This window comes from Pseudochaenichthys georgianus, chromosome 22, assembly GCF_902827115.2.
Source record: "Pseudochaenichthys georgianus chromosome 22, fPseGeo1.2, whole genome shotgun sequence".
NCBI classification, from domain to species: domain Eukaryota; kingdom Metazoa; phylum Chordata; class Actinopteri; order Perciformes; family Channichthyidae; genus Pseudochaenichthys; species Pseudochaenichthys georgianus.
The window spans coordinates 26,369,936-26,382,287 of record NC_047524.1 but is presented as its reverse complement, the minus strand read 5'-3'; the positions used below and the strand labels follow the sequence as shown (position 1 = coordinate 26,382,287).

Here is a 12,352-nt window from a genome sequence, read left to right as displayed (position 1 = left end):
TATTAAAGGATGTGAAAGGATTCTCTAGCTGATCAAAACTATTTTCCAACTTTTTACCCAAATCAGTGCCTTGGACCTCTGAACTGCAGTTGAGAACTGCATCTCTTGCTTGTCTATGAATATCATTTACAAGCTCTTCCATGGACCCCACCATTGCTTGGACAGTGCTCTCAGCAACACCAGATGCTTGTAACTGGGCTACAACAGAACCACACATGTTTAACACGTGCCGTTTATCAAAAGTAACCTGGGAGGTTACGGAAGTGTCAGTACAAACTGCCTGAGAACTTGAAGATTCATCAGTTTCTCGTTGAGTGTCCACATTGTCCATAGTACTAGTTGAACCAGTGTCCCTGTGCAGACTGAAGAGGTGCTTTTTGAACCCTGAATAAGTACAAAAGGATAAAGAACATCCCGGCTGGCCACATTTCAAACGTAATGACTTTCCAGGATATAAACCATGGTGAAATTTCAAATGCTGACAAAGCAATGCAGAACTTGTGTGGTGTCCCTTACAGATAAAACAAATCAGCATATTTGCATCCAGTGATGTAAATAACTTCAGATATCAGTGTGCAGAAGCCTTGCTCTGAGTTCTTTGACTCTGGGACTTTCCTTGGCACTTCCAATATCAATGTTAAATACCGTGGTTTGTATGAAAGTGTAGAAGCTGGTGAGGGATTCATGGTAGTTGACACTGAAGATGAATTGAGCTTTGAAGAGTTCATCGAAGGCTGCCATGGATGTCTGCCCCTTGCAAGGGATGGCCTTGTGGTCAACGATGACGTAGAACCGTTGAATGTTGTTCTTCTGTTCACCAACACACAGCAGGAAGGGCTGCCCTGGTTCCAAACTCGAAAGGAAGGTCTCAACACTGGCTCCAATCTACAAAAACGTAGAGAGACAGAGAAGTTTTAATGGCATACTAAGCTACTTAAAACAAAATTGTCCCAACTCAAGGAGTGCCAGTGATATAACAACTGCATACAAAAACTAAAATAATGCCTACCTTGAGATATCTCACAACATGGCTGACAGCTTGATACGAGCTACTTTTAGCACTCTTCTTATGGCCTTTTGAGGTTGGGGGGAGTAGATGAACCAAGAGTAGAATGCTTGACAGGTCACTGTCCCATCCTAGGGGCAAAAAATATGCAAATATAACAGTCAGTCGTTTAAAGCTGAAAATAGTCTTAAATCAAGGTTATGCAACCGATAACATTGAAAGGTCTCAAGATTTTCAGTAAACAAAATCTGCAAGAGAAAATACTTGCCTGACTCATTTGAGTTTTGTTGTGCAGACAAGAGGTCATCAACATGAACATTAGAGTGTAGGTTCTTGCAGTCTGCCAAGATCCTAGGTTTGAAGAAAGTGGGCCATCTCGCCAACATTTTTCCAGAAATCTCTTCTCCAAACATCATTGTGAAATCTTGGTCAACCTACAGGAGAAACACCATGAGTCATGGCAACCCCTCAGACCATCCAAATAATAAACAAAATATGACATGTTGTTCTTACCAAGCCAGGGATGTCGAGGAAACACATCCAGGACTGTTGAAGAGGCTTGCTGGTCCCGAGTCATCCGACACTGAAATGTTGCCTTCATCTTCTCTTTGACAACTGATTCGTCAGCTGAATGCTTTATGAAGGATATTGCCTCTCTGCATTCCTCGCCAGTCAGTTGCTCACAAGTCAAGAGAAAATCCCTCTTGCTCTTTGGACCATCTTGATAGGTAGTGCTGGGGTAGCACCTCCGGGACTGAACCGCAGTGTTGCGCTGAACCGTCTTTATCCTCCATGCCAAGTAGCCAGATCCACCATCTGCATCATAGTAGTGTTCCTGTAACATCCAAAAATAAATCAAAACTGAGAACACAGAAGTGATAGCATTACAGGAAGGTTGTTCAAAAAGTTAAGAATGAACACACTTCCTTTTCACAAATTCGAATACAGGTCATTCATTCATAGACTTACGTATCCATTCTTTGAGTATGGATCTCTTAGACATGGAAATAGAGTGATGATGTCGAGAGCACACTTTTCTCGCACATGTGTTGGCGGGATCCTCCTTTAAAAAAATATATATATATTTTATCTTAAAAGTATAAATGCCTTACAGCTTTAGATTGTTTTAACATGTGAGCAGCTGTTTCCAAAATGTACATTACTTAGCACTATCTGTGAAAACATGATTAACACCAAAAGGGAATATTCAGTCCTTACCCATGAACTTCGATCATGTCAGCCACCAGTAGGTTTACCATCTGTCGTCGTGTACCATCCATCAATGTTTTAGTTGTCGCATACTCTTGCAAGCTTTTTTCTCCCCCTAGCTTAGACTGGAGAACATCGCTGACCATCTAGAAGATAAAGAAGAATCATATGGGAAGTCATTATCTTGGGCATTCCATACAAATCATAGGTTATCTGCCCAATATATCCATGTTTAATGATTAATAAAGAACTGAGTAAATTGCAAAAGTGTAGTCCCCTGTACCTCTTTGGCTGATTCCCGATCAGCGTGGACTCTTTTCACTCCACTGTCTCTCTCAAGAACTATTCTTGCATCTGATGAATCAGACACCGCAGAGGATGAAGCATTGGTCACGGAGAATGAGGTGTCTGAAAGGTCCGACTCCAGCAAAGTGTGCGATACATTTTGAAGCACAACTGCAAGATAGATAAAAGAATGACATACTCAATGAAAGAAGAAAAAAAACATACTTTCAGCCCTCCAAACGATGTTACAGGGTAATCTCAGCAAAAACTCAGTAGGGATGGGTCCCTGATTTTCCATCTGAATCTTACCTGAAGACTGTCCTGTGGACACTTTGACTGTAAGGTTCCCTGCTTGTAAAAGCTCTTCAAAGACATCTGCATCCACCTCTGTCCCTGATTCATCAGTCAAGTGCAGCTCACTCTGTAGTGGTAAACCTAACTTTTCTATGACTGAGAGAGAATATTGAAATGTACCACCTGACAATATTGGTACGTTTAACTAAAACAAGATTCATTTGTTAGACTCAAACAATCAGTGATATGTATTCAAGTTATCCATACCTTTCTGAAGAAATGTACTGTAGCTTACAATAGCCTTCTTCAGTCTCAGCCACTTTCACATATTTCTGGCTTTCGCCATATCTTACTTTCACCAACACGGTGTCCTATAAGAATACAAATGTATTAGCAAACATATTACAGAAATATCTAACAGACCTGTTGCTACAAAAATATAATTATGCATTTAAGTGTCGTTGAAATAATTTAGCAACATGCTAACGGTGGAGCTCAACACCAGTGGCTAACGATAGCAGTATTACTGACATGTGGAGCTGAACATGCTAACATGTGGAGCTAAAAACCCGTGGCTAACGATAGCAGCTAATATGACTGACAAGTTGAGCTATTAGCTGCTATCGTTAGCCTTGGGTGTTTAGCTTCACATGTTAGTAATATATATTAAAGTAGCATATATTAGCCTCACATCTAATTCATATTGCAGGAGCTACTATTGTTGGTCACAGGTGTTTACCTCCACGTGTTAGTTAGTAATATTAGCTACTATGGCGTTTAGCTCCACCTGTTAATATGAGTTGCTATCGTTAGCCGCAGGTGTTTAGCTTTACTTATAGCAGCTAAACTTACTAACACTTTAAGCTTACAACCCGCGGCTAACAATAGCAGCTAATATACTAACACATGGAGCTAAACGCCCCAATAACAGACTTTGTAATGATATTAAAAAGATGTTAGGTTAAACACCCCTGGCTAATGATAGCAGCACATATTACTAGCATGTGGAGCGAAGACAGCAGTCAATGTAAAATAATTAGTATTTATGTAGCTGAAGGTAAGCGCTGTTCAATTAAATAAATAAATACCTGTACTAGGCTACTGGTTCGAAACATTTACTTACACTTTGGTCAGTTTATCCTCCAAATAGAATGTGGTGGTATGCTACTCCGATTTGATCTCCCTCCTCGACTGCGCGCGCACACATTCACAGTCACGGCCACACCCAACAGAGCAACAGCCAGTGATCCACAGAAAGAGAGATTGTAACACTGGCTATGTAATTAAATCAACACTCTAGAGTTGTTTGGAGAATTCAACAATTGACTTCCTGTTTCAACACCAACTCGTTTTGAATTAAAACTGCGGTCACAGACGTGCACGCAGTTGTGGGCGGGCCGTCGCGTCCGAGCGCCTGTAGGGGAGGGTCGCTGGTCGTCCCGGCGTCAAGCAGATGCGCGCGTGTCCTCCGAAATGAGCCGTTCGTAATTTCTCAAACGTTCGTGTCCCGGACTGCATCTTCCCCATAATACTCGGGCATGCATGTGAGTGGTGGAGGAGTATTAGTTACTTCGGCATCACTTTGAAACGTGTATTACAATTAAATCACTGTCAAATATGTTCATTTTGTTGTAGTTGGTATCTCCTATAGGATTTACATGGAGATACTTCCCGCCCCCTCTCCAGCGCGTCTTGTTTGAATGACAGGAGCAAACACAGCTGACAGCCGCGGTGAAACTCAAGCGATTAGAGCGATGCGAATATTGGGTAAGGCAAGGCAAGTTTATTTATAGAGCACTTTTCAACTCAAGGCAATTCAAAGTGCTTTACAAAAAAAAAAAAAGACATTAAGCATTAAAAAAGAAAAGCTAATCAAATAAACATTAAGGAAAAATACATGGATAAAAGTTACAGTGCAGTCTAAAATATAAATAGTTCAATTAAACATTACAAGAAAAAGTACATGGATAAAAGTTACAGTGCAGTTTAAGATATGAATAGTTCAATTAAAAGCAGCGACAAAAAGAAAAGTCTTCAGCCTGGATTTAAAAGTATTCAGAGTTGCAGCGGACCTGCAGGTTTCTGGGAGTTTGTTCCAGATATTTGGAGCATAATAACTGAACGCTGCTTCTCCATGTTTAGTTCTGACTCTGGGGACAGAAAGCTGACTTAGTAACTGGGTAGTCTACCATAGTATTTACATGGAGATAAGCCCCTTAAAAACCATGAATTAATAAAGCATTAATTCTGTGTTTACTCCTGTGATTCAAAAAAGACGCTGGAGAGGGGGCGGTCCGGATCTCCATGTAAATCCAATCGGAATCGGATCGATCAGGCTAAACTAACCTGTAGCTGCTCCTTCCACACTCACAGCAACGTCATACAGACATAAATAAAGCAGCGACTGTATTCGCCATGACATAGACAGTCTGTGTTTTGCATATCTTTAACTTTTGTCCAGTTTCTGAACAGATATGAGGAGCTGTGAGCTCTGAGTGTGTGCTAACAGCTAACGGCTGATGTGTTGGTCCAATCACGAAGTCATTTCTTGATTGGCAGCAAAAACAACCAATCACAGCAGTGCTTCTCTGGCTGGCTCTGTCCACAAACAATATCACAAACAATAAGTGTTCTCCCTAAGGAATACCCTTTCCGTCCAATGTGAAATGCTGCAGTGTTTTGTGAAATGCTGCGGCGTTTTGTGAAATGCTGTTGTGTTTTCTGAAATGCTGTGGCGATTTGTGAAATGCTGTGGCGTTTTGTGAAATGCTGTGGTGTTTCGTGAAATGCTGCGGCGTTTTGTGAAATGCTGTTGTGTTTTCTGAAATGCTGTGGCGTTTTGTGAAATGCTGTTGTGTTTTGTGAAATGCTGTGGTTTCTTGCACTTCAGGGCCACCGTACCATAGAGATGTTTTTATTTTAAAGTAAATTCAGATGGAACATAGTAAAAACATGTAAATTCTAATGTCCGCCTAAAAAAAAAAACATTACTTATAGTGAAAACCACCCTTGAATGATGAGTTTAGTAGACTAAAAGCTTTAGGAATCCAAACTATAACATATAATAAGTACCCTGTATCAAGATTGATGCAAAACAAGTGAAATTTGACCTTTTTAAGAGAGGTTTAGAAAAATAAAGTCCACCTCACCTCTGGGTAATTTGGGAACCATCAGTTCCATTTGAACGTTTTCACTGTAAAAATCATTTTATTACTTTGTGTTATAACTATAGGTATTCATTCCATCCAAATACAACTGTTGTGAAAAAATAAATAAAATAAAAATAAAACATACTCTGTTATCCTCTTAGGCCCCACGGACCCGTAATCGCGTCATTTTCAGGAAACAACGTCTAAGGAAGCTTAATATTTAATAAACTATGAATATTTTATATCCATAGAACGGGAAAAAAACTAATTTAACTGATCTTTTTCATTTATTTTTTCACAAAAAACACACAATGCTAACAGTGAGCCTCTGAATTAGCCCAGAGCGAAAAATGCTAACCTATTACTGCACCGAAAATCACTCCTAGCTCCCTTATTACTTATCCTAGCTCCACATCAAACACATTGTTTATGACTGCAAGGACACACAGAATCTAACGGTGCCCACCTCAACACTAAAAGATACAAACTAGCGAGGTTACCAACAAAAACGTACATCAAAACAAGTGGCGCTAGGTATTAGCATTAGCACTGCACACACCCACCGCGTGTTCCAATGAAAAGCATACATATATATAAATAAAGTATAAAGTATAGGTCAACACATTTCAGTATAACACACCAATTGCGATATTACTCACGTTTGACCGTGGAGCAGGGTTTCTATGTACCGAGAAGTGGGTAGTTTAATGAGTCTGTTGATGACAAAACCTCAGCGCACACAGACAGCCAAGGCAAGCTACCTGAATTAAGTCTCTCCCTAAACCGGAAATACCGGAAATGTGACATCCGGTTTGTCATTCACAATAAAGTTTTTCAAAATAAAGGTACATTTAATATTGACGTATCAAATTGATTCAAATGTCTTACACAACACATGTATCGAGACAATAAATTAACTGTTTATATAGTCGATCAACACTGTGTATGTTACTCATTACAGGATAATCACATGGCACTAAATCAGACCGGCTGTTCTCCTCTGTTTACATCCTGCTGGTTTAAATTATGTGTTCTATAGGCTCTGTGCACAAGATTGAGTTGAGTAGTGAGCCATTCGTTTTTTTTCATGGTGAGATGTCTGCTGAGAGGTCCTTGTATACCTCGCTGACTTTGAGGACATCTGGGTCTGGCAGCTCCCCCCGCACGGCCTTGTAACGTGTACTCCTTTGAACACAGCTACATACAATTACTTAGGACAATATATATTACCTTACACCGTCAGCAACTGTAAACTGCTTTGGCATAGTGGAAATGAACACCATGTCACTCACTCTGCCTGGTTTCACACACTATTAATTACACAAAAGAATTGTCAATTTAATTGAAAAGGTCGTTGATGCAATATACTAAATCAGCTCTTGGCACAAAGGAAATACTCATTAAATCATGGATTGGCTGTGAACACATACTGTTCTATTGTATTGCATAGAAAGATGTGTTACTGTTGTGCTTGTAGTGGAAATACTGTTTGTAGTCGTAGATAGAAAAACAAAGATGGAAAACATTTCACCATACATTGTTTAGGAGTTTTATATGTATTGGGTGTTTATGGTTAATGTGGGAAATTAATAAGCAGAGCTGTTGCTGGTAAATTTGTGTGCCATCATAATAGTAATGTGTATACAGCGTTTCGTGAATATCTGGAAAACTATATGCGAGTAGTTTGGAGTCATTTGAGACATGTAAATCGTCAAAAATGGTACATTCTCTGTTAGCTTACGTTCGCCCCGATTGAGCTAGCAACTATTTTATTCGCAATTTAACATGATATTGGATATGGGCTTAACTTGTCCTGGACTGGAATTTTCCCGATCTTTTCCCGAGGAGGTGTTTGCGGAAAAGCGCTTAAAATGCATGAATAACACAGATTTTTCAAAATGGCCGACTTTCTGGGGGGCGGGGCTAATGGAAGCTATTTTGAAATATGTCCGCAATTCCATCAGTAATGTCTGTGGCAAGATTGGGGTAGTTTGGAGAAACTATATGTGACTATCGCACAATAGGGGGCGCTACTGAGCTGGTGTACAAAAATGTACATTTTTTTTGTACAGTCTGGAAAAAGACGTGGGTTGTGACGTGTGTTCCAAGTTTTGCGTCCGAAAGTCATTTTAGCGATTTTGTGGCATTTAAATCGTCAAAATTGGTACATGTTCCGTTAGCTTACGAGCTCCCCGTTTGAGCAGTCGACTATTCATTCGCAATTTAGCATCACATTGGATATGGGCTGATCTTGTCCTGGTTTGAAATGTTTCCGATCATTTTCCTAGGACAAGTATGCGAAAATGCGCTTAAAATGGACATATTTCAAAATGGCCGACTTCATGGGGGGCGGAGATAATGGAAGCCATTTTGAAATATGTCCGCATTTCCATGAGGAATCTCTGTGCCAAGTTTCGGGTAGTTCGAAGAAACTATATTTGACTACCGCACAATAGGGGGCGCTACTGAGACATATTTGCTAAAACGTCCGATTTTTTCTACAGTCTGGAAAAGGTTGTGGGCTGTGACATGCCTTCCGAATTTAAAGGCCGTAACTCATTTTCTCCCCTACTTATGGCTCGGTACATTTTTTAACCCTTCGATTTCGAGAAAAAACTGAATAGGACACGCCCACATTTTTCATTGGTTGCGACCCTTTAAATCTCAGTTTATACTCACCCTGCCAGTATGTCTATGACAATATATATTTTTTTAGTCCATCGGTTCTTGAGATATAAATTAGTTGTGTTTTTGGCGCCCCCTATTTTTCGAAATGAACATTGTTTGTTGTGCCTATTCCCCAAGACACACTGAACCTATCCACCGAAATCTGTGATATTTGGATACATTTTGGATTAATTGTGAGCATTTATGTGTAGGCCACACCCTTTTGCTAATACGTTTTGATTGATGTCGGCCACATTTTTCCACACCTCGTGCTCATTTTGTACGGTAATGTGTCTGCCCCTCCATTGATGCTGTGCACTAAGTTTGGTTTGGAAAATCAAGAAATTGGAATTTAAGTTAATATTTCAATGTTTTTCACATTATGCTAATTTAAAAAAAATCAAAGTAGGCGGAGCTTCGGGATATGAGAGGATAATATGTAGAGCTGCTCCACCCGGATAAGTGTGCACAATTTCAGGTCCGTCAGACTTACGCTGCGACTTTGTAAATTTTTCGAAACACTGAATTTACACAGGTGGCGCTAGAGAGCAAGTTAAAAAAAATTCTCCCATCGAATCCAGAATGTTAACATTTTCACCGGTCCTGGCGGCGTTGCCAAATGTCGCTACATGAATAGTGTCGTAACCCCCTCAAAAACAGGTCGAAAGTGCAGAACCGGTAACAGAAGAATAATAATACTGACGATTTCAATAGGTCTTTGCACTACGTGCTCAGGCCCTAATAATAACTATCTTGGAGTTGAATGACACTTAAAATGAGTTGAAACAACTCTATATTTAAATTTCCAACTCCAACACTGAAAATATAACACTTTTGATTTTGCTGTGCTGGAAGGCTGTAAAAAAGTCCCTTGGAATTTGTATTCAAATGAATTTGCAGGCTCATTCTTTTTGAGTTGAGGGAGGATTTCAAAGCCAGACAAGGCATCTTGATATCATTTGCACGTCTATTCATCATGCATCGTCACATGCAGTGACATGGAATAAACTAATTCTAGCAACAGATAAGCATTTAAAGACATATCTGCATGTGAGGATGACCTGAAAACATCAGTACAAACAAATGATGTAATCACAGCGATAGAGAAGAGGCAGGTGTTCCAAGGGTTCACAGCTAATAAAGCATTACGGGCCAACCCAGTCTCACGGCATTTCGTGTTATAGTCACGAAATCTATTGATTCGTGTTCACCAACACAATTTCCCCCTTTTTTCGTGTCACACAGAACGATTTTAAAAGCAACGTATTTCTATTGGTAGTATGTTTCGTGCCTGCACCATGTCTTTTTGTCCGGTCGGGTCTTGGAATACCAGAAGCTGTGTGGTTCATAAAAACATGTTCTTACTCAATATCTTACCCTAAGCCTAACCCTATCCCTTTTATTTTAAATTGTATAATGTCGGAGTTTTTTTGCCATCCGCGAGGAAAAGAAATGGGGCTCAGAGCCTCAGAATACTGAAATCTGTATTTTTTGTCATCTTTTTTTCCTTCTAATTTGTTATTATTTGGTGCAGGCACGAAACATACTACCAATAGAAATACATTGCTTCTAAAATCGTTCTGTGTCAGAATACTGAAATCTGTATTTTTTTTAATCTGTTTTTCCTTCTAATTTGTTATTATTTACATTGCTTTTAAAATCGTTCTGTGACACGAAAAAAATGGCAAAATCGTGTTGGTGAACACAAATTAATAGATTAATTTCGTGACTATAACACGAAATGCTGTGAGACTGTGTTGGATGGACACATGTGGGGCATGACATCCCTACACAAACACAGCCAGTAGGTCTGGACTGGACAATAATGGCAGTCTATGAGCTGTAAATGCACAGATCAGGACTGCTACAACAGCATATCAAAAGACATCATAGCAACTGTGACATTAAATTCCTTTTTTAAATAATCTTCGGATGTGTTTTTAAATAATCACTCTAGGCAATATGCTCACTCTGGCACAAACTGGACTGTCTGTACATTTGGAGCGCTGTTGGAAGTTCTCTCAATGCGGACTGTGGGGGAAACTTCTGTGTAGCAATGCAGTGGGAGTCACCGACTCATGAAGGAGACACGGGAAGAGCAGGAGCTTTGATGTCAAACACTGACGGTTTATTTGGAGCTTCGGCCGGAGAATTCACATCACAAGTCCAAGAGCCAGAGGTTCTGACTTCACGGTAGAGTTGTCACGTCAATTCTGGAGCGCCTCTCTCTCGTTAGCCCATTTAACTGGTTTCACAGAGTAATCAACATATTTGAGAAGATAGCCTCAACAGTTGGGAACACTGAGTCACTTGCGTCTGACACTTATGGCCTCGAAGATTTCACACCTTGGAGTCCACAAACACCGAGAAGGAAGTGTCCCAGTGTACCCACAACAATAAACCATCTGTGACCTAGGGTTGCCCGGTCATCGAATGGGAACAACAACATTATGGCTGAAGCAGCCTATCTCCTTAAAAGAGATAGCAGACGTCAGGGTTGGTCATGCACGTCATATCTAGGAGTCTAGGACAATTATTTCCCTAACACGGACGTTAGCTTTAGCCTACTAGCTAATATTTTCTCTTAATTCTTACGTTAGCTTTAGCCTGCACTAGCTTACATTTATATCTAAATACTAACGTCAGCTTTAGCCTAGATTTCCATGGTGTTAGTTCCATTCTAGAGGCTGTCATGTCTCATCATGATCCTCTCCTATAGTAATTATACTCAACGTCACGAAAAGCAACTCGTTTGTTATGTAGAAACAGAAAACTCAGTTTATTTAATAAACACTGTTTAGTATTGAGGGTCAGGTAAGGTCAACCCTATCAAATTTGAAGTGATGTATTAAAGATCTAAAAAGAGCAGAGGCACACTGGTTAGATGCGTCACTTAATTTTAACTATTCAGATTGTCAGGAAAGAATACAATATTTTTGCTATCAGAATCTGCCTCTGATGGTCGTGTAATACATTCTGGCAGTCTCCAAAGGATCAGCTATTGATTCTCTTCTGCTTAGGACATTCATGGTGCTGGCCGCTTGTTAATCTGTACTAACACCTCAGGTCATTTGTATTGATCTTGTCCAAAGTTGTTGGAGTTCTGGCAGATTTGAGGGTAGTATCTCTGCAGTCGGCTGATTAAATGTTCGAGGCAGCTCCTGTGTGGGCCGTTGTATACTTATTATAGATTATATATACAGTATCTCATTTACACAGGCAATTGGGTCAAGTCACAGTAAAAATGTGCACATTGTACGACAGTACATGTGAATTAAAAATATTTAGAGTTTATTCATTTTGATATCATATTAGTATTATTAATACGTTATTAAGGAAGAATTGCACAGTTTAAAAAGGTGTGGCTGCTGGTAAGGTAAGTATGTGTGCCACTGTGATACTGTGTCTCATATTGTAATATATATATATCAATATGATACAATGTAACATTGTATATATTATTTACAAATCCATTTAGATCTATTAGAATTGCTACTCAGACAGTGATAACACAAACTCCCATTAAATCACCCGTTCTTGATAACGTCTCATAATCAGTCTTTGAGACAGTATTTTAGTCTACAGTAGCTAGCAGTGTTATTCTGTTGAGCTCAAAGTGCTTTTTTTTTAACTCATTATAATGATTGGCCTGTGGCAGCGAGCCACAGTGCAGCTGGGCAAGAGAAAATTAGCTTCTTTGAAGTTCCCTCTTTTGAGTGTCAACACTGATTGTTGTTGTGTT

At 39.7% G+C, this 12,352-nt stretch overlaps 1 protein-coding gene across 1 annotated transcript; it reads right to left on the bottom strand.

Annotated features, from left to right (window-relative positions):
• Window positions 1–246: 246 nt before the first annotated feature.
• Window positions 247–3,341, bottom strand: LOC117467461 (uncharacterized). Its single transcript, XM_034111098.2, has 9 exons — window positions 3,326–3,341; window positions 2,810–2,950; window positions 2,499–2,671; window positions 2,225–2,361; window positions 1,976–2,069; window positions 1,520–1,841; window positions 1,275–1,440; window positions 1,010–1,137; window positions 247–885 (listed from the first exon to the last, which is right to left on the bottom strand). Exons 1-7 carry the CDS (start codon window positions 3,339–3,341, stop codon window positions 1,436–1,438), a joined length of 888 nt encoding a protein of 295 aa, XP_033966989.1. The 3' UTR covers window positions 247–885; window positions 1,010–1,137; window positions 1,275–1,435.
• Between the last annotated feature and the right edge of the window lie 9,011 nt (window positions 3,342–12,352).

Bases quoted from the DNA above. Each gene is read 5' to 3' on its own strand.
- LOC117467461 (XM_034111098.2), bottom strand. The intron at 2,362-2,498 runs GTACAGGGGACT...TTTATCTTCTAG, and splicing joins ATCGGGAATCAGCCAAAGAG to ATGGTCAGCGATGTTCTCCA. The intron at 1,842-1,975 runs GTAAGTCTATGA...TGGATGTTACAG, and splicing joins CATACTCAAAGAATGGATAC to GAACACTACTATGATGCAGA.